The 22,736-nt window shown below is 46.2% G+C and overlaps 1 protein-coding gene and 1 pseudogene across 8 annotated transcripts in view; one reads left to right on the forward strand and one right to left on the reverse strand.

Annotated features, from left to right (window-relative positions):
- Window positions 1-22,736, reverse strand: part of LOC112617142 (CLIP-associating protein 1-like) — a 304,701-nt gene that overhangs the window by 9,306 nt on the left and 272,659 nt on the right. For all 7 annotated transcript variants that reach the window (XM_025373877.1, XM_025373871.1, XM_025373874.1 and 4 more), the window contains 3 exons: window positions 19,182-19,410; window positions 16,702-16,892; window positions 14,760-14,888 (listed from right to left, as the gene is read on the reverse strand). In XM_025373877.1, coding sequence (XP_025229662.1) covers window positions 14,760-14,888; window positions 16,702-16,892; window positions 19,182-19,410 — 549 coding nt within the window. The remainder of the gene's footprint in view (window positions 1-14,759; window positions 14,889-16,701; window positions 16,893-19,181; window positions 19,411-22,736) is intronic.
- LOC112617143 lies at window positions 674-21,697 on the forward strand (annotated as a pseudogene). Its single transcript, XR_003117858.1, has 2 exons — window positions 674-1,330; window positions 21,667-21,697. The product of XR_003117858.1 is annotated as a 40S ribosomal protein S8 pseudogene (transcript).

Consider the following 22,736-nt stretch of genomic DNA (forward strand, 5'->3'; position numbering starts at 1 on the left):
CGCCTGGCTCAATTGTTAAAGTAAACGCAGAGTGGTCTGCAGGGCGATTTTAAAGGGGAGTGTGGGCCACGGAAAGGCAGGTCTGGGGGATTCTGGCAAAAACCTTAGAAAAGTGGTAGTCCAAGTGCGGCCCCCCGTCAGCGCCAGCAGCAGTGCTGGGAGCCTGTTAGAAATGCAACTTCTCAGGCCCACCCAGACCTGCTTACTCAGAGGTGGGCCCCAACTGAGGGAGGGGGTGCAGCGAGCTGTGTTGGTAAGTATCAGGTGATTTCTAGACACACTAAAATTGGAGAACCTCTGGCCTAGAAGACTAGGACCTGAATACAGAAATGCTTCCCAATGGCTTGTGGGACACCTACAACTGGAGCATCTGGAAAGCAGCCTGGAGGAGATCAGTGACTTCAATGCTGACACTTCCTGGAAGAGGCCCACCTGCCAGGCAGCTGGGAAGGCACAGAGAGAAGCCCCTGAAAGGGTTTTCCTGAGGAATCTCTGCTGGAAAGTTGCTTTTCTACGACTCTGTGCACGATGACCCCTTTGCCTTCCATTTTTTAGGGAGGTTCGTGAAATGGCCGTCTCATGGTCAAAGGAGCGGCCTCTGACCTCTGGAGGGCCACAAGACCCTCTTGTAATAAAGATGGAAGCTAAATGCAAAACCCAGTGAGGAGTCTTTCCAGCCAGCGCCGAGCGATGGGCATTTCTCGGGACAACTGGCACAAGCGCGGCAAAACCGGGGGCAAGAGAAAGCCCTACCACAAGAAGCGGAAGTATGAGTTGGGGCGCCCGGCTGCCAACACCAAGATTGGCCCCCGCCGCATCCACACAGTCCGTGTGCGGGGAGGTAACAAGAAATACCGTGCCCTGAGGCTGGACGTAGGGAATTTCTCCCGGGGCTCAGAGTGTTGTACTCGTAAAACAAGGATCATCGATGTTGTCTACAATGCATCTAATAATGAGCTGGTCCGTACCAAGACTCTGGTGAAGAATTGCATCGTGCTCATCGACAGCACACCGTACCGACAGTGGTACGAGTCCCACCACGCACTGCCCCTGGGCCGCAAGAAGGGAGCCAAGCTGACTCCTGAGGAAGAAGAGATTTTAAACAAAAAACGATCTAAAAAAATTCAGAAGAAATATGATGAAAGGAAAAAGAATGTCAAAATCAGCAGTCTCCTGGAGGAGCAGTTCCAGCAGGGCAAGCTTCTTGCGTGCATTGCTTCCAGGCCGGGACAGTGTGGCCGAGCAGATGGCTATGTGCTAGAGGGCAAAGAGTTGGAGTTCTATCTTAGGAAAATCAAGGCCCGGAAAGGCAAATAAATCCTCATTTTGTCTTCACCCGTGTAATGTTTATTATTCTGTTAAAAAAACAAACAAACAAACAAAAAACCCAGTGAGGAAGAAAGAGGACAGCTGAAGGCCCTGTGGAAAGAGCCTGGGCTTTGGGCTCAGGGAGCAAGTCCCCGTCACGCCAGTCCCAAATGCTAAAACTCCATGTCCTCATCTGTAAAACAGGGATGTCACAGAGATGAATGGTAAGCAGTACTCAAGATACAGTAGTCAGTAAAGGATGCTTCCTCCTATCAATGGCACAGAGTCCACATTGTATAAATGACAGATAAAGACAGGCACCAGGCTATACACACATGCATTTTCTTACAAAGTACAACCGAACTCAAAACACTTTCCGCCTACTGCCTGCCCTGGCTGGGCTGCTCATTCCATCCAGATTCCTCTCTGCATTATGTTCTGCTACTCAAAGTAACTCAGCTCTAACTTCATACAACAAAAAGGTGAAGACCACCAGCCCACAGCTCCAGTCATCCCAGCCCTTGTGACTGAAGCAAGACAGGCCCGTGGAAACAGCATACGGATCATCTGGAAAGCTGCTTCTAGCTATGGGCATGGAGGGGGTGAAGAAGTCTGCACAAGTCAGGGAGCATGGCAAATGGACAGGAGGCCCACAGAGAGGCCACCTGAGCTGTGTAGCAGACAGGCCCAGGGCTGGGCTCAGAGGCCATACAAGCTGCTTTGGGTCACTTTGGGGCCCTCACTGAGGCTCTCCTGGGCTCTGGGAAGAGACTGTGGCACAGAAGAGGCTCGGCTTCACCTTCGGCCCAGGGCTACACTGCCGCACGAGCACGGCTCACTTCAGGGAGTGTGCGTGAGTCCACGCTGTCAGCTCTGCTCTGTGGAATGGCAAAGGGAAATTTTTCCAACTAGACAGCTGAGTTCATCCCATTCACGATGGACATGTTTGGGGCCGGCCGTGCTGCTGACAGTGGGTTTTTCATTACAAAGCCCCATATGAGCTTTGGCTACTCACACCCACTACCTGACACTTATCACTACAAAACCCCTGGAAGGAAGTGCACCAAGGGTTAACGCTGCTTCTCTCAGGGCGGTAAGATTATGGGTAACTGTTTTCCTCTTCATACTTTTTAGATAGAAAAATTGCAATGAACATTAGGCTAGTGCAAAATTAGTTGCAGTTTTTACCATTACAATATAACCTTGGTAGCAAGGAAAATGTATTCCAGAAAATCTACCTGAATTGTGTGAGGCCAGGGAAAGCCGGCAGCCCAGCCCTGGCTCAGGGTGGAAGGTGGCAGGGCGGTGCACTTGAGGAGCAGGCTGCGCCTCATTGGATTCCTGAAGGGAACCCCACCCCGGCATATGGGAGGTGCTCTGTGGTGCAGCCAGCACCATCATCATGACTGCTCCTGCTGACCTCCCACTCTCTCCATAAAGCCCGTCCGCTGAACTACAAAACTCACCGTCCCTCAGATGTGGCTGACACACATGTCCCAGCCCCTGCCTAGGCCTCCCTATCAGACCGGTGACACTTTTCCCCCAACTTCTGTTCTTCTGTCTGTGACACTCATATGGCATCACATGCAGACGGCTTTGTATTTTTGGTGGCATTTCCGTGTGTGTTTCTTCTTACCAAACAGCTAGGAACTGAAACATTTCTGTCATACCTAAGTACCCACTAAGCTGGGCATTTACCAGGAGTTTAGTACTTACTGAGGGACTGATAATTCATTCTCCTGGCTGTCCGAGACTATGTCCCACTTAAAGAAGCCCTACCTCCCTCAAGTCTTTCTTGTGGAGACCTTTTGTACTTTCTCTGGGAGGACCCGCTAACTCCTTGCAGCGCGGAGGAAAGGCGAGGAGTCTCATGAAGTAAGATCACCACATGCATCACCACGTAGCCGGCACCCTACAGTGAACACACTGCAGCCACCTCTGGGGCCTACACCGGGATTATGGATGAATCCCTGATGGAGCCCCGGGTCAGCATGGCTTAAGGGTAAGTACTGTGTACAGGTCACAACACCCAAGATTCGCCTATGCTCACTATGAATGTGAAGGTCAGGCTCGAGGACAAAGCACTGTAGAGAGGCAATTTTATTTTAAAAGTCATGTCCAACTCTCAAGCACCTGACAGGATTCTTTCCTCTCATTTGTGCTCTGTGTGGACGTTTGTTCACCCAGCACTGACCAGGTGCCTCCTGTGTGTCAGAGACTGAGCTCAGAGCTCTGGCCACAGAGCTGAGGACTGGGCCATGCTCTGGTGGTTCAGGGCAGAGTGAGGGTAGTCTATGCAGAGGGGCAGCACGAGGGTGCGGAGACCCAGGAAGGAACCAGATGGCGGGGACCTGCTACCTGATGCACTTCCTGTGGGTGGCCAGGATTAGACGGGAGGAGGAAGGAGAATGGATGTGTGCAGAAGGCTACTTTGGTGTTCTGCGGGCCTTCCTCCAGCTCAAGGGCCCTCGGCCATGCACGGCCAGCCTACCTTGCCTCTGCCTCATCCAGGCACCTCAGTGAGCAGGCCTTCCCTTGCCAGCCAAAGTGTTAGACTCAATGCTGATGGCATTCACTGCATGCCACGAACGTACAGGAAGGAGCCTATTTGAAGAAAGCCCACTGTGATTTCTATTTCTTGCCAATTCAAACTCCTGCCAAAGGTAGCTTTTGCCACACAGGTCACCTGAAAGCAGAGTACTGTTTGGACCCTGGTGTGTATACACGACCTTTAACTTTTTTGCCCCAACAAGGGCAGCCTCCAGAGTTAGATGAGCACATTCTCAGCCTCTGAGGGAAGGACAGGAGACAAACCTTAGTTCAATCCTCTGGCAAAAAACCTCCCTGGTCTGAGCTTCCATTTTTAAATTAAAAACTCCTAAAATGAGGATTTTATTTTTATTGTTTTGAGACAGAGTCTCACTCTATCATTCAGGCTGCAGTGCAATGGAGTCGTCTCGGCTCACCGCAACCTCTGCCTCCAGGTTCAAGCGATTCTCATGCCTCAGCCTCCCAAGTAGCTGGGATTACAGGTGCCCGCCACCACACCCGGCTAGTTTTTGTATTTTTAGTAGAGATGGGGTTTCACCATGTTGACCAGGCTGGTCTCAAACTCCTGGCCTCAAGTGATCCACCCACCTTGGTCTCCCAAAGTGCTGGGATTACAGGTGTGAGCCACAGCGCCCAGCCTAAAAGGAGGATTTTAAAGTATCTACTTTGACAGTTATCTGAATTAAGAGAGACAAGATGTGAACCAGCTTGGTATATTTCAGCTACAAAACACATGATGGCTAAGCCAGACATGGAGGCTCCCGCCTATAACCCCAGCAACTTGGAAGGCTGTGCTGGGTGGATCACTTGGGCCCAGGAATTTGAGACTAGCCCGGGCAACATGGAGAAACCCCATTGCAAACAAAAACAAAACACAAGCTAGGTGTTGGTGGAGGAATGACACCAGAGTGGAGCTGAGCAGCACAGGCGCTACCAGAAGGCACAGCCGCTGAGCCGGGAGCTCCCAAGTTGCTGGGGATGGGGAGTGAGGGGGGCAGAGCTCTGGGACCCCGAGACTCCACAGAGGGCCAGTCATCACACTGAATGTTCTAAGAATGGATAACACTGGTAAGCCAGCTCCTTCCCTGGGGTCCAGTGCCAACATCATGACGGGCCTGCCCTCTCCAATGACCTCTAAGATGCCAGAGGCTCCTCAGCAAGGCTTGGCTCCTTCCTGCCTATGTGGTGCCTCCTCTCCCTGCCCACACCCTGCCCAGCCACATCTCTATGCCCCTGGCCTAAGTCACCTTGAGGACTTACTGCAGCACAACTCCCAGGAAGCCTCATCATGTGTACGCTTCATTTTATCACTGCAGGTAAATATTTTGCTGAAATTTTCCCTCCCACTAGACTAAAAGTTCCTTGAAGGCAAGATCCCATCTCAGCCATCTTTCTATCCCCCATGCCTGGCACAATGTCCAGTATATACCAGGTGCTCAATAAATAGCTGAACTACTTTCCCCATAGCGTGGGACACACACACACACACACACACACACACACACACAGACACAGACACAGACACAGACACACAGAGAGAGACAGGGTCTATGCTCTGTTGCCCAGGCTGGAGTGCGATAGTGTAATCATGGCTCACTGCAGCCTCGATCTCCCGGGCTCAAGAGATCCTCCTACCTTAGCCTCCAAGTAGGTGGGATTACAGGCACGCATAATATTTTAAGTTTTTTGAAGGGTCTCAGTATGTGAGATGGGGTCTCGCTATGTTACCCAAATTGGTTTCAAATGATCTGCCCACCTCAGCCTCCCAAAATGCTGGGATTACAGGCATGAGCCACTACACTCAGCCCAGCGTACATATTTTTAATGCTCATGACTCACAAAGTCACATCTGGAGCATGCCGCATTGACTTGGATTTACACTTTTCCTAAAGAGCTAGCACAGAAAACTAGGAGCACGGCAGGTTATCTACAAATGATCAGCTTGGGCTGTGGAAAAATCAACTGTACAAGGCCCAGAGAGTACCATTCCAGGTGACACACTGGCAAAGCAACAGACTAGTTCTTCGGAAAAGAGACTTCAGCTCAGGCTTTGCAGTCACCAGTTGTCTGAGGAGGACTGGCGTGTTTCTTGGAAGAGCTCCGTCGGGTAATGGGTTACCTCAGACGGGGTACTCTTCTTCCTCCCCCATTTGTGCAGGTCCTGAGGGCTTCTCTGAATCTGTGTGTGTTTGGGAGAGCCAAGCACGTGGCTGTGCACCTATGTGGCTGAGTTACACACGGCTGAGTGGATGGTGAAAAGTGGAAGGAGACAGTCCCTCTCTTTTCTAATCTGGCCCAGCAATGAAACCATGCTCAGAAACTGCTGGCTTTCTACTGTAAGAAATCACTGCACGAGTGTCCTAACACACCAGCCTAAAAGCTGAGGAACTTTTAGGCCTCTGTTTTTAAACCTGGAAAAAGAAATAAAAGGTCAGGAAACACTGGATGATTCTGTAGCGTATCAAAGTTAGAAAGCCCTGAAGCACAGAAGTCAGTATCTGAGGTCCCCTGGGAGGTGGGAAACAGCTCAGTGGATGGAAAGAACACGGCTCTGGAGACAGGATTCAAGAGTTGGCAGCGTTGCTTTCCAGGCTTGACAGGAGCAAGCTAAGGCCTCCTGGTGCTCTTTGGGGTTGCAACGAGGATTAGTGAGACCAGGCAATCGACTGTGGGGTTCATGGTGAGAACTCACAGTTTTCCTTCTCTCCTCCCCATCTCCCGCACTCTATTGCCATGCAGGTTAAAGTGAATTACCCTACAGGCAGCTGCTGGGAAAAAAGGCTGTTTCAGATCTGCTGTGCTGAAACCCAAACCCAAGGAGCCCTTCATCTTACAAAAATCCAGGAATTCTGGATGTGGCCTACAGGAAGCATTTGGTGAAATTTATCTATTATTTTATTTTATTTTCAGACAGAGTCTTGCTCTGTTGCCCAGGCTGGAGTGCAGTGGCGCCATCTTGGTGGAAGCCTCCTGGTTCAAGTGATTCTCCTGCCTCAGCCTCCAACTAGCTGGGACAACAGGTGCACACCACCACGCCTAGCTAATTTTTTTTTTGTATTTTTAGTAGAGACAGGGTTTCACCATGTTGGCCAGGCTGGTCTCAAACTCCTGACCTCAAGTGATCTGCCCGCCTTGGCCTCCCAAAGTGCTGGGATTATAGGCGTGAGCCACCACACCCGGATGATCAAATGTATCTAACGTGGATGAGGGCTTTGGTTCTAAAATGTCTGAAAATAAAGTCAGAAGCTGCACATTAAGATGGGTAGTTTGAGGTCCTCTTTTTCGCTGGAGTTACAGCAAGTTTCCCAAGACAGACGCTGGTTTTGGCAAGGCAGGTAGGTGTTCTCAACTTCCCTCTATATGCCAAACCCCTGGCTTTGGCGAGCTGCCTGAATCAGGGTGAACTTTAGGTTCTGCCCCTGTGTTCTATGTAACATAAGAAGCAAAGATTATAAATGTAAGCAAACAGAGAGCAAAAGTCAACATGGGCAGCAGAAACAAAGGAAGACAATACCACTTAGTACACACGGTGGCCAGAAGTGGCAGGAGTTAGAAAGGGGTGAGGGACTATTCAAAGAGGACAGGATCAAAAAGCCTTCTGGGTTCTAATCTGCCTTGAAGTCATCAAAAACTGTTCCAATTCTGCTACAGTCTCATTAGAAACACAGGACTCCTTCCCCTTTCAGAGTCAGTGAAGTAATAGTGTCTAGCTAAGAAAAACATAATTTTCACATCCAGCTTTTTAAAAATGGGATTATTACTCAGAATACTGGTGAGTGTTTGCTTAAAGGTTTCTTTCTTTTAGCACATAAAGTTTTCAAACTTTGGATTGCATGGTTTAGGTTCACAAGGTTGTGATCTGGCTCTGTCACAGACACACCAGAATAACTGGTTGAGTCAAAAAAAAAAAAAAAAAAAAAAGCAAAGGTCCAGGAACAACAGTGGCTGGAATCAAAGAACTCTTCATAGTAGATGTCCTGAGCGTAGCTCCTCAATCGTGTGGAAGCTAAGGAAGAGTTTAGCGCCACCTTCTGGGAAAGGCCAGGAAGACCGTAAAAAATTGGATTGACTATGAGTTTAAGTATCCACCAGTAGACTGGGGGAAAAAAAACGACCAATGTCCCAGATTGGCACTGACATGGTCCTGAGATTTACAACAGAGTGCCAGCATGGCCCTGAACCTGGGACAAGAGTCCTCACTTAGCTAGGCTCAGTACCAGTGGGAGGGGAAATAAAAGTTCCAGGCTCTAAGTCTGGAGACCTGAGTTTTGGCTCTGGTTCTGGCATCAACTAGCCAAGTGAGGTTGGGGTAAATTTCTTCAATCTCTATGCCTTGGTTTTCCTTATCAGTAAAATGAAAGGGAGAACCTAAATCAATTATTTTAAAGGTATTTCAGATTATGACATCTTATCATCCAACTCTACCTGATGAGTCTCTTCCCCTGAAAAATGTGCATGCACAAAATTCCAAGGAACTTTGAAGAGCCTGAGGAGTAGTGTCTATATGAAATGACCTCTAACAAGACAGTCATCACATCCTTGCCTGGAAAAGTAGATTCAGGGCAACACAATGGACGTCTTCAAATGCGGTCGGGCTCTTACGTGGGAGATTTATTCTGTTCTACTCTAAGGGGTAGAATTAGGGCCAACGGGGCACATGATGAGAAGTGGAAAGAGTGGCAGAGAGTCCAGGAGGTGGTGTGTCCTGCTGTCCTGGAGATGCTGCAGAGGCTGGGCTGGCCTCTCAGGAGGTGCTCAGCATTAGATGGGAAGCTGGGCAGCACGTGTAAGGCTCCTCTTCGGCATTCTAATTCTGGTATCCATCTCTAAACACCCATGGCATTTCCTAGCCTAACGCGGACAATGTACTGGCTACCCTAGCTCAAATATGGACGGATTCCAAACAAAGCAGTAGCCAAAAGATACAAGTCGTATTTTTGCTGGTGTTTTAGAATTTGCTCAATTGCATTTAATAGCTTCTTAGGTGTATTTAGAGAAATGCGGTTGTAACTGCTTTATGTAGAATTTTTAAAACTTGACAATTGTATTCAAAATCAGTCTACTTTCTTCAATGGAAGAGTATAAAAAAGATACTATCTTCAATTTTCAACAATGTCAACCACCTTACTTCACTTGACTTAATGCCAGCCTCTCAGGGCAGGGTATAAAGCACCTGCCCCCCACCTCCCACCCAGCATACAAGTGCTTTAGATATCCAGAGTGTCTGTGACTTGTCCACAATTGCAGCCCGAGCTAGCAAAAGCAGCATGGGAACCCAGGCCTTCAAACCCCAAACCCAAAGGTGTTAACATTAAGCAATGGCTCTTTCTGAAGCTACAAGAGCTAAAAGGGCAGGTGTCACCTCTGGCTCCTTGAGAGTCAGTTCATTGGCGAGGCGGAACTACCCATGAGTAACGGCAGGAGCAGCCGCCACCACAGCCGCCACTCAGAACTAGACACCGTGCCTGGCACTTCACAAGCCTGTGAGGTGGGCTATGTTTCTTCACTCGCCAGAGAGAATATGAGGGCTCACAAAATGGTAAGTCTCCTGCCGTCTTGGCTCAGCGGGGTTCAACCCAGGAGTGTCTTCCAACCCATGCCCCCTCCCTTGACCACGTGGCCTTGGCTCCTAGAGTTCTCTCCCTATCTGCTCTTTCTCAGCCCATCTCAGGTTCTAACTCCCTAAGGAACTCTTCCTTGACTATTCTGGCCCACTCCTAAACTCCTGGTGCACTTCACTTGGAAGCACACATGACTCTTTGCTTTAATCTCAACTAAATCGCAAGGCCCTTGAAGACTACAGTACACCACTACCCATCAATTATAAAACATTTATTGGAGTTTGTGCTATTAGTGTGACTGCTGGCTCAGTAACTTGGAACCTCTCGATGAAGCTATACAGGTTTTGGGGTTTTGTCTTTTTATTAAAAAGCAAAAACCTACAAAGAAAATGGGGCTTCTGGTCACATCCCAAGGTTGGGCCCAGGGAAAACTGAAAATTTAGAATTTGAGGATTTAGGTTTGTTACTCAATAGCAACTTGTATTATCTTGAGGCTGGATGAAACACAGATAATCATCTAGTCCACTTGGTACGATAAAAGATAAGGAAAAACCAAAGTACAGAGGGGTAAAGGCATTTCTCCAGAGTTCATGCAGTGTATTATTTCCCAGTGTCCACGGATACAAATGACTGCTGCCCTGAAAGGCATCTAAGGGCCATTCTTGAGTGCAGGGGATCTGGCTGAGATGAGGTCAGCTAGTGATTCTAACCGGTATTTGATCACAGACCTCTGGCACACCGGTGCCTTTCTCTGGCTACGGTGTTTGTCTAAAGGACTGCATGAGACACCATGCTGGCTGGGCGAATCAGAAACCAGACAAGTTCCCAGGAAGTTCTCTTTTCTTTTATAAATAACTTTGGTCTGATTTTGCCATTTTAATTCTTTAAAGTCATAAAATAAAAAGTTAACCAGAAATGATTTAAAAATAAAACCCCTGAAGACATAATACTGGTGGTTTTATATTTATCTAAGAATCAAACTTCCCAAAACAAGTCAAACCACTTGAAGCTGGATTCTGGTGCCTTAAACACCACGACCTTTGTGTGTGTAGCAAGAAATGTTTGGTGACCCAGCACGGTGACATGAATGATGCTAATATTTTCCTCTTTTAACAGACAAGTGTAACTGGATATGCACTAACGTGGCAAAGTTCAGAATAAGCTAAGTCTAGTGATCGGAAAACCTCAATTACAGAATATCTTCAAAAAACAGAGTTGGGCTTCTTTCGAGTTGGGCTTCTTTCCGGTTTAAATAAAACATTTACTGCGAACTTCAACATTATGGGTACTACAGGCACATCGCAATGACTGGCAGCAACAAATATTCTTGCATTAAATGTGCATACAATGATTTATAATTAGTATGTTTCCTCAGAAATGGGCACTTCTGAAATGAATAAGGATGTCTGAGAACAGTTCTATGTAGCAACATTTGTAGAGCATATGACAATTTTAAAAGTGTATTTCTATATCATAATATCTTTCATTCTCACAACAGAACTGCTTATTCAGGGTTATGCTGAGATGAAGAAACCGGGAACAGCTGGACAACAGGAGACGCGAGACTAAAAACCAGGTTTTCTGCCTCAAGATTCGTATCTCACACTGACCCCAGAATCTCTTTGTAGTATCAATTTTCTTATTTAATCCTCTCTTTTTAATCACCAAAGGAGAGGTTCTGTACCAGCTCTAAGAAACAGATTACAAATTCTAACATAAGAAGAGTTTAAATAAATGGAGTTCTCTTGGAAACAGAAAACGGGTTCAAAATTTTAAAAGATCGCTCTCAAGGCCTTAGCCCTTTAAGGTGTTTGCTAAGTGCCAACTCTACTGCAGACCACAGTGGCTTCATGAATGAGGCACTGAAACTCAATAGCAAAATCTGTTTACTAAAAAGATAAAAAAGAAGTTAGATAATGAAAGAGACTTATTCAAATAGGGACTATGAAAACATTATGTCTAAGCTCAGAAACACCAACTTTTAAAATAAACACTCTAAATCGGTGTCCAAATCCTTCATCTATCTTGCTTACTACAGAACATGTATGTTAGCTTTGGATGAATGGTGTCTGAGACAGATTTGGTACTTGGCACATTTTCAGTGTGTAAGAAACACATTCTGCACATATAGCTCCTTTCAAAAGAAACTGAGAAAGCAGATGCTTGCTTACATGAGAAAACAAGCCATCTTATCATCAGTCCTACCTCATCCATCTTCCCAAATAGTTTTTGTGACAAATTTCAGTTTACAGAAATTGTATTTCAAGAAGCTGTCCTTCCTCACTGCAGTCACACAGTCAGAGCCACAGTGCACGTGCTGGTGTGGTAACATCACGCTGGCAAGAGCAGGGCAGCTGGTGCCAGTGTCTCTACAAGCAGCCCCATGTTAACCTGCCGAGTCTTTATGCTCTTCATCTCCTGCTGAAGCCCAGTTTTTGTCTGGGAATACAAAACCAACCAGCTTCTTATTGAGAAGGAAGTTCCAAGAGAGCTCACTCTGGGATAAACATACTTTGGAAGTATTAGTAAGACAGGAAAATAGACTATGTCTTTGTATGACTAATAAAGTAAGTCTAGAAACATTTCAGATCCTTTTCAATAAATGTTTGGAGTCGTAAGAATTGAATACAATGATGAGAAAATGGAAGGACTAGAGAACAATTATGTGCCAACAAGATGCCTACAACACAAACTTTATGCGCATCTCAGCCTTCTACCCTAAAAAAACAGCAAAAAGGAATGGAAAAAGATTGGTTAAAATAAGAGGAAGCTAAGAACTTCAAGGGAAAAGAAAAAAAAGGAACGAAAAAGGAAAACCCAACCCCAAACCTAAATATACAGATTCTTGAGTTATTATAGTGGCTCCTGGCAAAGTGACAGAGTAAAGTTTTATAAGGAAACTCCAAGGGCAATGAGTCAAGGTGAGTCAAACTATGCAAAGCAGGAAGGCCTGCCAATGCAGGCACCGTTCCCAACACATCTCCTCCACCGGCTCTACCACAAGTCAGTAACGGCAGCATGGAGGCCCCTGAACCTGAGTGCTGCTAAGTTTATGTTAAGCAGGACATATGTTCTGCTCTTTTCCCTTGGGCAATTTAAAGCGCCTCATACCTGAGAATTTTCTCTCCTAAATTTCTAATTTTGCAGAAAAAACAAAAGATCTTCCAAGAAAACAGCAAATAACAAATCAATTACTTAATGTTGTTAACTTATACTTCTTAGGACTCACTTTAGATAGATATCTTCCAACTGGAGAGTCAGTAAGTGCGTGCCAAGACACCATGGACGGCCTGGCGTTTCATTTAAATGCCCAAGTCTAAGTATGTACTGCCCCATGAAAACAACTGATATCATCTCTATGTAAAAGAACATCAGGCCGGGTGTGGTAGCTCATGCCTGTAGTCCCAGCTACTCGGGGGGCTTAGGCAGGAGGACTGCTTCAGCCTGGGAGGTGGAGGTTACAGTGAGCACAGCTTGTGCCACTGCACTCCAGCCTGGGTGACAGAGCAAGACCCTGTCTCAAAAACAAAGCAAAACAAAAAGAACATTTTAATTTCATTTTTTGATCATGTATTCTCATGAAGGAGAAGCAATTATGGTTTTAAAAAGTTAGCAAATGCCAGCTGCCCCTTAAAGGAGACACAAAACCTAGCTATATCTCAGTTCTGCCAGTAACTACTGTGCATACAGTTCCTCTAGGACAAGCTTGTCCAACCCGTGGCCCAGGGCGGCCAACACAAATTCAAAAACTTTCTTAAAACATTATGAAAGTATTTTGTGATTTTTTTTTTTTTTTTAAGGCTCATCGTCTATCATTAGTGCGTTTTATGTGTGGCCTAAGACAATTCTTCCAATGCGGCCCAGGGAAGCCAAAAGATTGGACCCCCCTAATCTAGGACCTTCCCTCCTCACCTGGGAATCACTATATTGATCGTACCAGCTCACCTGGTCTTCACGTTTTTTAAATGAGTTATTATAAATGAAAAGTGCTTTGTTCAAATGTGAGTGATTATCGCCATCATGCAACCAAGCCAGATTTTGGAAGCCCAGTTATTAGTCTGAAAACACATCCATCCCCTGTGTACTGTGTGCTGTTTTCTAGGACTAGCAGGTGGAGAGAGGCCCAGTCTGAGGACAAGACCCTCGCCCTTGCTGAGCTACAATTGTGGTGGAGTTTTGAAGAGGTCACATCAGTCCCTGCTCAAGCAGCCACACAAATGCCAAACAGAACTATGATCTACGGTCTCCCTATGTAGATGGAAGAATTGTGTTGATTACAATTCCCTTAATCCATGAGTGTGCTCACATGACAGTCACACATGAGCCAAGAGATCAAACCGGGCGAGTAGTTATGTCTCACTTTGGGGTCAAACCCATTATCTGGCAGGCTGTTTTCTGAAGTTCCAATATATGATTTTGTTTCCCACAGTTCATTTTACTGAAGGGTGTCACCGAATCATTTGTATCAGGACAGCTCCAGCCACCTCCCCATTCTCTGTAGGCTTCTAGCTACTTGAAAGCCTGGTAAGGCACAGGGGTTGGACAATCCAGTAAGTAACAGGCTGAGTTTCTGCTGTGTGTGCACCCTCCATGGCACGTGTGCAGGATACAGAGACATGTTCTGCCGCTCTCTACCAGGCAGCTGACGTCCCAATGCCAGAAACTGCAGAGATGGCTTGCTAGCGTTTTAAATACTCAACAGCGAGTGGAAGGGGCATAGCAGGGCTACCTCCAATCAGCCTCATCTTGCAGAGACAAGCACACTGAATGCCGGCAGGGAGGAAGGTCAGTACAGCAGCGTGCTACCCGCTGTTGGCAGGAGCTGGGCTGGAACCACCCCTGGCCGTCTCATTTAATTCTCATGAAAAACTCTGTGGAAATATCCATTCCTGTTTTACACACAAGGAAACGGAGGCTCAGAAGGTGAAATGACTGGTCCACATATTTGGAGCAAGGAGGCATTGGTTCTGGGACTTGCATGTCTGTGATTCCAAAGCTGGTCTCCACCTCCCACACCAGACTACTAGAGGCTAAATGCCAGAAAGCAGCAGCAGACCCTTCCCTCCCACAAAGGCAGCCGGAAGCCCAGGCGTGGAACACATCTAAGGAACAGGGCAGGCCTGTTGGAAACAGCGAGAAGGAGCTGGGAACTGAACAAATGGCACTGGCCCTGGAACTGCGCCACTGCTCAACAAGGACGACCGCAATGGGACTCGACATGGCCGAGACCCAAGGAAGGGGCTCTTAAGCCGTGGGCTGATTCTGATTCCTCTATCTCCATATCCCAGCAGCTCCCCATGACCCGCCTGTTCAGCACCCCCGGCCACGTGACTGACTCACCTCCTTATGGGAGTCTTTGTGGGCTTCCAGAGTCTTCATAATCGTCAGCTCGGCGTAGTTTTTAAATCTTGCTGGTTGATTTCTCAGAATTTCCCTCAAAACTCTCAATGCCAGTGCTCGAATTGAATGCTAGAGTACAAGGGGAAAGGAAGACATCACCAAACACCACACTGCACTTTCACACATGGCAGTCAGCAGGTTCGGCAAGGCCAAGCACCCAGTTCTGGGTTCCCTGGAACCTTGCAGAACCCTCTACACAGATCACATGGTTTACTTGAAATCAGCTTTACTTGACACTGGCTCTCTAGACATCAGCTCCATGAAGGCAGGCACTGTGCCTTAGGGTGACATTCCCAGGACCCAGTGCCTGACAGGCACTGAAAAAAGCTTCTCAAACAAGCCGTGCACTCGAGACCAAATGAGGATGATACACCTAAGTTCATTACCAGTTTTCTGGGGATTTTCAGATTTCCTGAGGCTTCAGCCTACAAATTATGCTTCTGTAAAATGTATGAAAGAATGTGTACAAAGCACCTGGATGTTTCATCAACACAGCCTGTAAGACTGAACTCCACCTAAGGACAGTGGAAGGCCTGTCATTATTCCTGACCTTCCATGTGATGAGATCACTGGGTGTGTAGAGGCCTCAAGTTGGTTAAGGCCAGAGTCATGCATCTGGAGGAAAGCCATTCCAAACAGACTCCTAATCTCAATAAAAGAGAATGGAGTTTACACCAAACAGAGCCAGAAAGTACATCCTGATTCTTTGTCACTCATCTGTACAATTCACACACTAATACACCATTTTACCTGTCTTCTACATGACATCACTTTGTCTCCCAACAGAGCTAACAAGGCATAACTGCCTTACGAGCCAATACTTTGTCTTTTTTAAAAAGTATTTTTAAGAAGTTTTTTTTTAAAAAAAGGTAAAACAGATTACTTATTACCATTCTTCTATCTTTACTTATCCCTAAACCAAACTATTAATCCGAAGCATCAGAAAGCTATCTGAGTCTCCACAGCATGGCACGCAGCAGCCTCCCTGTCACTCGGTGGCCATGCAAGTCCCCTCTAGCTGGCCGTGGGCATGGCCTGTCACCTCCTGGCAATCCTCCCATCCCCCTCCTCCAGCCCCTCACCACAGCACTCTCTTCTCATTTCTGCTGGCCTACACAAAGCCAATGTGGATGGAGAAAGTTTTTCTTGCAGAGGTTTAATTCTGGTAATTCCCAGCATCTATTCCTGTTTCCATATAAGGGACCAGCTCCACAGGTGGGAGAAGGCAGGACTTTGACCAGATTACTCCCCCTTTTAAGAGTTCTCTATGTGCGATGTGCAGATCACAGACCAGGCATGTCACAAATGCCTAGTTTGTCACATTCAAATGTCCCAGCATAATGAAGTTTTTTAATTTTAAAATTAATAATACAAAAATCAGAATCATGCTTCTGGAACCTGCCACTTGACTGATTAAAATTATTGGAACTCTTAACATATGTAGGGGGGAACCAAGATGGAATTTCATGGAATGTAGCATTTAATTAGGTCTTTTAAAATGGACCTTTTTATTTCTCAATTACATATGAAACAAAAATCAAACTCACAAGTGAAAAAGTGTATCCTAAAAGACCACATTCTATGCTAATGAAGTTTTAAGAAATTCTGTGTTAAAGCAACTAGATGCAGGAACGAGGTTCCCTCAACTACTATAAACCCAGTTACAGACCATGCACGTAAGCCAAGAAGCAGCTTGTTGCTGATAAAAACATGACCTTACTAAACGTGCTCAGAAAATATGTGAAAAATGAACAAATAAATGTTTTGATGTAAACAGTAAGCACAACCCAGAAAGTAAAGCTGAAGCCAAGCCCAGCAAGAAAAGGACATTGTGACCCCATTACACGGAAAGGGGCAAGGTAAGGCCAAACCAGCATCTCACGTCTTTGTCTCCGAGGGTCTCCAGCAGCAGGAGCAGGATGGTCTTGAAGTGCTCCTCCCAGACACCCAGGCTGTCTTCCCGCGTGATCTTGAGCAGCTCCAGCAGGGCTCCCTTCCGTTCCTCCACTCGCTCGTTATGGTTGGACAGCTCTTTCAGAAGGTCAGCCACCAGGTCAGAATGGTCGATGGGCACTGGTGAAACACACCACACATACGTCACCTCGTGAGGAAATGCCCGGCACAGGGGCTTCCTCAGTGGTGCCCAGTGGTCCTTCCCTTCCTGCCTCATCTCCCAGAGGCGACACCTCCTTCATGGTTCCCCTCCCAACCTCCACTCCACTTCACTGTCCGGCCTCAGCCTACACACCCTCCACCAACCTTCTCACCAAGTTCACTGTGAAAGCAGAGGTGCGAGACCAGCTGTCCAGTACCAACAGTCAACGTCTTCACCCTTCCTTGCTATCTTTTCCCTTCTACTTCAGATAGAGAGGAGAAATGCCTGCATCCACCAAAGTCCCTTTTCAACCCTCTTATTTTCTGAAACTCTCTCCCACTGCCATGGTCCTGAGTCAGCCCCACCACTGGACAGCCTTTTACCAGGGTCAAATCCACTCCCATACACACATGTTCCTCAAGGCCTCCTCACCAACACATCTGATTATCATCCATCCCCTTCTCAAATGTCTATAGCTTAGGAACCAGCATGGTGAACAAACACCAATCAAGGTGTTTGGACTACTGGTGGACTATCTATGTGGAGACTAAAAACTGGCCCAAGATGACTCAACATAGTTACCTGCAGGGCTGTGAACACGGTTTCTATGGCAGAAAGGCACATCCTTTCTCCTCCATGTTCTTTTAAGAAACCTCAACTCTGAATATTCAACTTTAAATAGAGAGGATGAAAAAACAAACACATCAGACAAGTTATTAGGAACTACTTAAACGGGTATTTGCATACTTCTTTAGCCTCTAAGATGGGGTAGCAAACACACAAGAAAGCCTGAAACGGTAAAGAACTCTGTCATTTCCTCCTGCCTTCCTACCTTTTTCTCCTTTTCTTTAAGCCTTTTAGTAAACAGTTGGTGAATAACCAACATTGTAATTTCTACCTTAACCGAGATCTATCAAGGATAAGGTAAACAATTCTATAAGCAATGAAAACAAGTAGTCCACTTCTCCCAAGAAGTGCCAGTCCTTACAAACACTACACCCTATTCGCTCACTGCCCAGTAAGCAGAGTGTGGGCAGAGTCTGAGACGCTACCCACCAGTCCATAAGCAATGAATAGCCAAGTGATTTGGCTTTTCATCCCTACAGCCGCTTCTGCTTTCAAACAGAGAACTTCTCTTCTATCTTAGCATTCCCCTACTATCTGATCCCTGCAAGAGGATCAGCTTTCTTTTCTCTGGGCCCCCACTGGATCTGGCATCTGCCTCCAGCACAGGCCTTCTCTGGCGCTATCAGTCTACTTCCCTGACAGACCGTCAGCTCTCTGAGGCCAGGGACTGTGTCTCCTGTGCCTCAGTCCCCGGCAACCCATACACTTCATGACACACAGTAGGCCCTCAGTGAATTTTAACTATTTAGAATTCTAATGTAGGTTCTAATGACTCATTCAAGCTTGAGAAATAAACAGGCTTCAAAACCATAATTTTTTAAAAGCACTATCAAATTGAAATAAACCAAATCATGTAACATGAGAGATGAAAAAACAAATAATTAAGTTTTGGATAAAAATACTGTTGCACAAATACATACTCATCACTCACTAGTTTATTCAATAATGGACACTGGTCTTAACACAGGAGCCAGAAAGAAACCAGACTAGCTCTGCCTCTGCTCCCTACTTCCTATGTTATGTGCTTACGTTACATTTTGGGCAAATCTTTCTGACCCCACGCTTAGCTTAGCACCACACACGGTAATGCAAGTGGTCAGTGTATGCCAAACCCCTGCCTCCCAAATGCAGCACGGAGGTCAACACAGCTCCAGGAAGACCTGGTTACAAAGCAGGTGTGAGAGGAGAGGGAAGCCTCGGAGCGGTGCTTCAGGATCTCACTCCACAGCTCAGGGAGCTGGGAAGCGCAGGTCCAAGGCCTTCACAAAGGCTGAGCCCATGCTCGCCATGTTTGTTCCTACGCCCCTGGCTTGCCTGGGCCCTGGGTTCTGCAGCACAGCCTCCCTGATAGTAGAGTTGGCCTTCCCTCACGCTCAGCTGTGGCAGTGGCTACTTCATATCATGTGTGACTGTTTATTTCCTCACTGCCCTGCCACTTGTGCTTCTGTTCACTGCCGTGTTCCCCGTGCCTAAGCACACAGTAGGGATTCAGTAAGTAGTGCCTGAACAAATGACTAAGCAGAAAGAACAGACCCAGCGTCTCCATTTACATCTGACCAGTGGGCCTGGTACTGGCCAGACAGGAGGGAGCACAAGGGAAGCACTTCTGGGTGGGGACAGTTAAGCAAAGAGACACCAACCATCTCGAAGCTGCTCCATGTCATCATCGAACACAGCCTCTTTCAGGGCAGTCTTGTCATAGGTGTTGATGGCATCTGAGTAGGGGTACGGGTTGTAGTCTCGTGCCCGCGGTCCCGGGAAGGCGCGCGGAGGCTGGGTGTTGAGTAGCGAGGTCTTGTTATCCAGAGCTGTCCGGCCTCCTTCTACCTCGCTGGTGGCAGGAGAGGCAGCACCCCCATCGCGGGACACCTGGAGCACAGCACACTGTCAGTTCCCTTCTGGGACTTGTAATGGACATTTCCTTTGAATGTTCAGAAATATTAAGAGGGCCAGAGATTTTCACTTGAAATATGTATGGCCAGTGACAAAAGGACAGCTATTAGTATTGCAGTGTAAAAACACCAAATCCATAAACTACCATAAAAGGAACAATATGCCTGCATTTGCATCTAGTCTTTACACTTCAAATCTCCTTTCCTTTGTAATTTGGTGATTCACTTTACCAAGACGTTTCCTGAGGGATGAAAGGCTCAGAAGCCTTTCCTTGAGAAGGAAAGGCTGTCCACTCACACCCCTGCTCTCAAGGACCAGATCAGCAATGGGGGATTCGCACTGCGGCCCTGCCCACATCCACAGACAGAAGCTCTTCCAACCGCCATCATTAAGTCTAATGGGTGTCATCCATCCCCAAATTAATTCCTTGTACTCTATGTATTCCTGCCTAGTGCTGGGCCTCAATGTGTCACAACCTCCTGTGACAGAGAACTCAGCACCTCCTAGGCATATCATCCTTCTTTTAGATATTTCTGACTCAGAGTTGTTATGCTGGGTCAAAGAACAGGTCTTTAGTATCTTCCGAATTTTGTTTTTCTTTGCTAGTATATTCTGAATGTTGTCTTCAACAAATTCAACCGCTGGCCTTCTGACTGGCCCCTTGCCATGGTATTGACAAGAACAAATCACTTTTACTCTTAGGGTCCTCTCATATGGGGCACACCACTGGTCTAGCCCCTTTGCAGGTGGCAGTGTAGCCCAGCGGGTGTGGGCTGGTGCTGGCAACGGGGCCAGACTGTTTTCCTCATCCCAGACATCTGACTATCCAACAACGGTGGAAACATTCCAGGCAGCCAGAACACGTCGGTGACACGTATGGCAAAATTTTTACTTGTGCTGATGACAGGATACATTTCTCTCAACTTGTGCTAATGCATTTACACTTTTTTCTGGTTGTAAAAGAAAAGTAGATGTAACATATCATTTTAATCATTCCTAAGTATATAATTCAGTGTCATTAAATACATTTATGATATGTAACCATCACCACTATGTATACCCAAAACTTTCTCATCATCCCCAACAAAAACCCTGCATCCTCATCCCTCTCCCTTCCCCACAATCCCTGATAAACTTTATTTTACTCTGTCTCTCGGAGGTTGCCTATGCTAGGTACCTCAGGTAAGTGGAATTGCTGAGCACATCCCACTGTGTGTATATACCACATTCTGTTTATCTGTTCATCTGCTGATGGGCACTTGGGTTGCTTCCGCCTTTTGGCTCTTGTGAATAATGCTGCTATGACACAATGGTGCACAAATATCTGTTCAGGTCCCTGCTTTCAATTCTTTTGGACTTGAATCTAGTGGAGGTGCTAGGATGCATTTGGTTTTTAACACCCACAAACAAAATTTTATATTAATTAAGATGTAAAAAGAATTCATAATATATGCATAGACAGAAACAAATTAAGACTAAAAAGGTATAAATCAAATCTTAACAGAGGTTTTCTCTGGGTGGAAGAAAATTCACGGATGGTTTTAATTGCTTCTTTTTATAAGTCTTCTAAAAATACTACTATTATAATGAAAAATTATTTATAAAAGAAAAAGGTAAGCCATTGAACAGGAGGTTTAAAAAAAACAACAAAAAAAGAGAAAGGTTTTAAAAACTTCAGACATTTTAAAAATAAAGCTCAACTGCCAATTCTAATCACTGTTAACAACAAAACCTTACTACCTCAGTGTGTGTCTCCACGCAGGCTTTGCGCAGCAGGAATCCTGTGTGCACGCTGCCTTCTGTTTTTTTTTTCCTTACAGTGCAAGCATTTCCCACGTGGATGAAGTTTTTGTAACCACCATGTTTAATCACACCACTACCTCTACTTGGGTTTTAAAAAGATTTACTCAGATGTTCCCCTTTAATATTTTTGCTACTGTAGATAATGCTGAAATAAGCTACCTTATGGAAATGACATATATATTTTTTTCTTCTGTTGAGTTCTTTCTTTAGTGTAGACTAACCATACTGGGTAAAGAATATGCAAATCACTTTTGCTAAATATAATTTTGCTGAGTTCCAAAACATTGTATCAATTTCCCATCGCACCAACATTACACTAGATCCTTATACTCTTTCTAGTATTAAATGTTATAATTTCTATTAAAGCAGAGCAGAAGGGAACCTTGATATAAGTCTGCTGTATTTCTGTAAGTGACCATAAGGATGGGCTTTCTCCCTATGTTGAATGTCTTCATTTTTGCTGTGTGCACCACCCTCCTACTGCATCTGACATTCATCCTATGGCTTGTCTCCCTAGATTTGGTTTCCTTGTTAGGCTTAAGAGGAGATGTACTGGCTCCTGAATCTTTCACATTTAACACAGTTTTATATTCACCTCAATGTTTTAGCTAAAAATATGGTAAGTGGTGGCTAAGTCAATTTTGAAGCTCCTTCATTCTTCGATTTTCTTTCTCTTTTTTTTTTTTTTGAAACAGAGTTTCGCTCTTATTGCTCAGGCTGGAGTGCAAATGGTGCAATCTTGGCTCACTGCAACCTCCGCCTTCTAGGTTCAAGCAATGCCCTGCCTCAGCCTCCCAAGGAGCTGGGATTACAGGCATGTGCCACCACGACTGGCTAATTTTTTGTATTTAGTAGAGATGGGGTTTCACCACGTTGGTCAGGATGGTCTTGAACTCCTGACCTCAGGTGATCCACCCGCCTCGGCCTCTCAAAGTGCTGGGATTGCAGGCGTGAGCCACCGTAACTGGAAAAAGTAACCCCTCATGCATCCACCTTTTCTACTGTTCTTGGTAGTTCTGTTTCCCTAGTCAGATTGCTCCATTCCTCACACTCCTCACAACAAGTCCCCCGCTTCAAAGCAGGCCTCCTTCCACTGCCCTGGGAAACCAGCAGTGGGAAGACGCTCTACTTCCTGCTTCAAGCCCCTAAAGCTGCCCTCCTCCCTAGCTAAGACCAGTCATTCCACCTGGGTCCTAACCTCAGATCCCCACATCCCGAAGGATCCGCATCCAATCATCTGCTCCCCTGCGCTGTGTAGGCAAGGTGCTTCTCTCCACCGGCCCTGCTGGGAGAGATCTTTCCCATCTGAAATGCCCCGTGATCCTCATTTCTCTCCAGTTTGTTCCTCAACGTCTTCATCCACTGTGATCTGGTTTCCATTCTCAACCCTGCACTCAACTATGCTCACAAGAGCCAATGTACTCCTGGAAGAAACTAAATTTGGATATTGCAGACTGTAATTACGTGTAAAGTTTATTTAAGAAGAAAAAACATGCAAG

Source organism: Theropithecus gelada, unplaced genomic scaffold, assembly GCF_003255815.1.
Source record: "Theropithecus gelada isolate Dixy unplaced genomic scaffold, Tgel_1.0 HiC_scaffold_15884, whole genome shotgun sequence".
Lineage (NCBI taxonomy): Eukaryota > Metazoa > Chordata > Mammalia > Primates > Cercopithecidae > Theropithecus > Theropithecus gelada.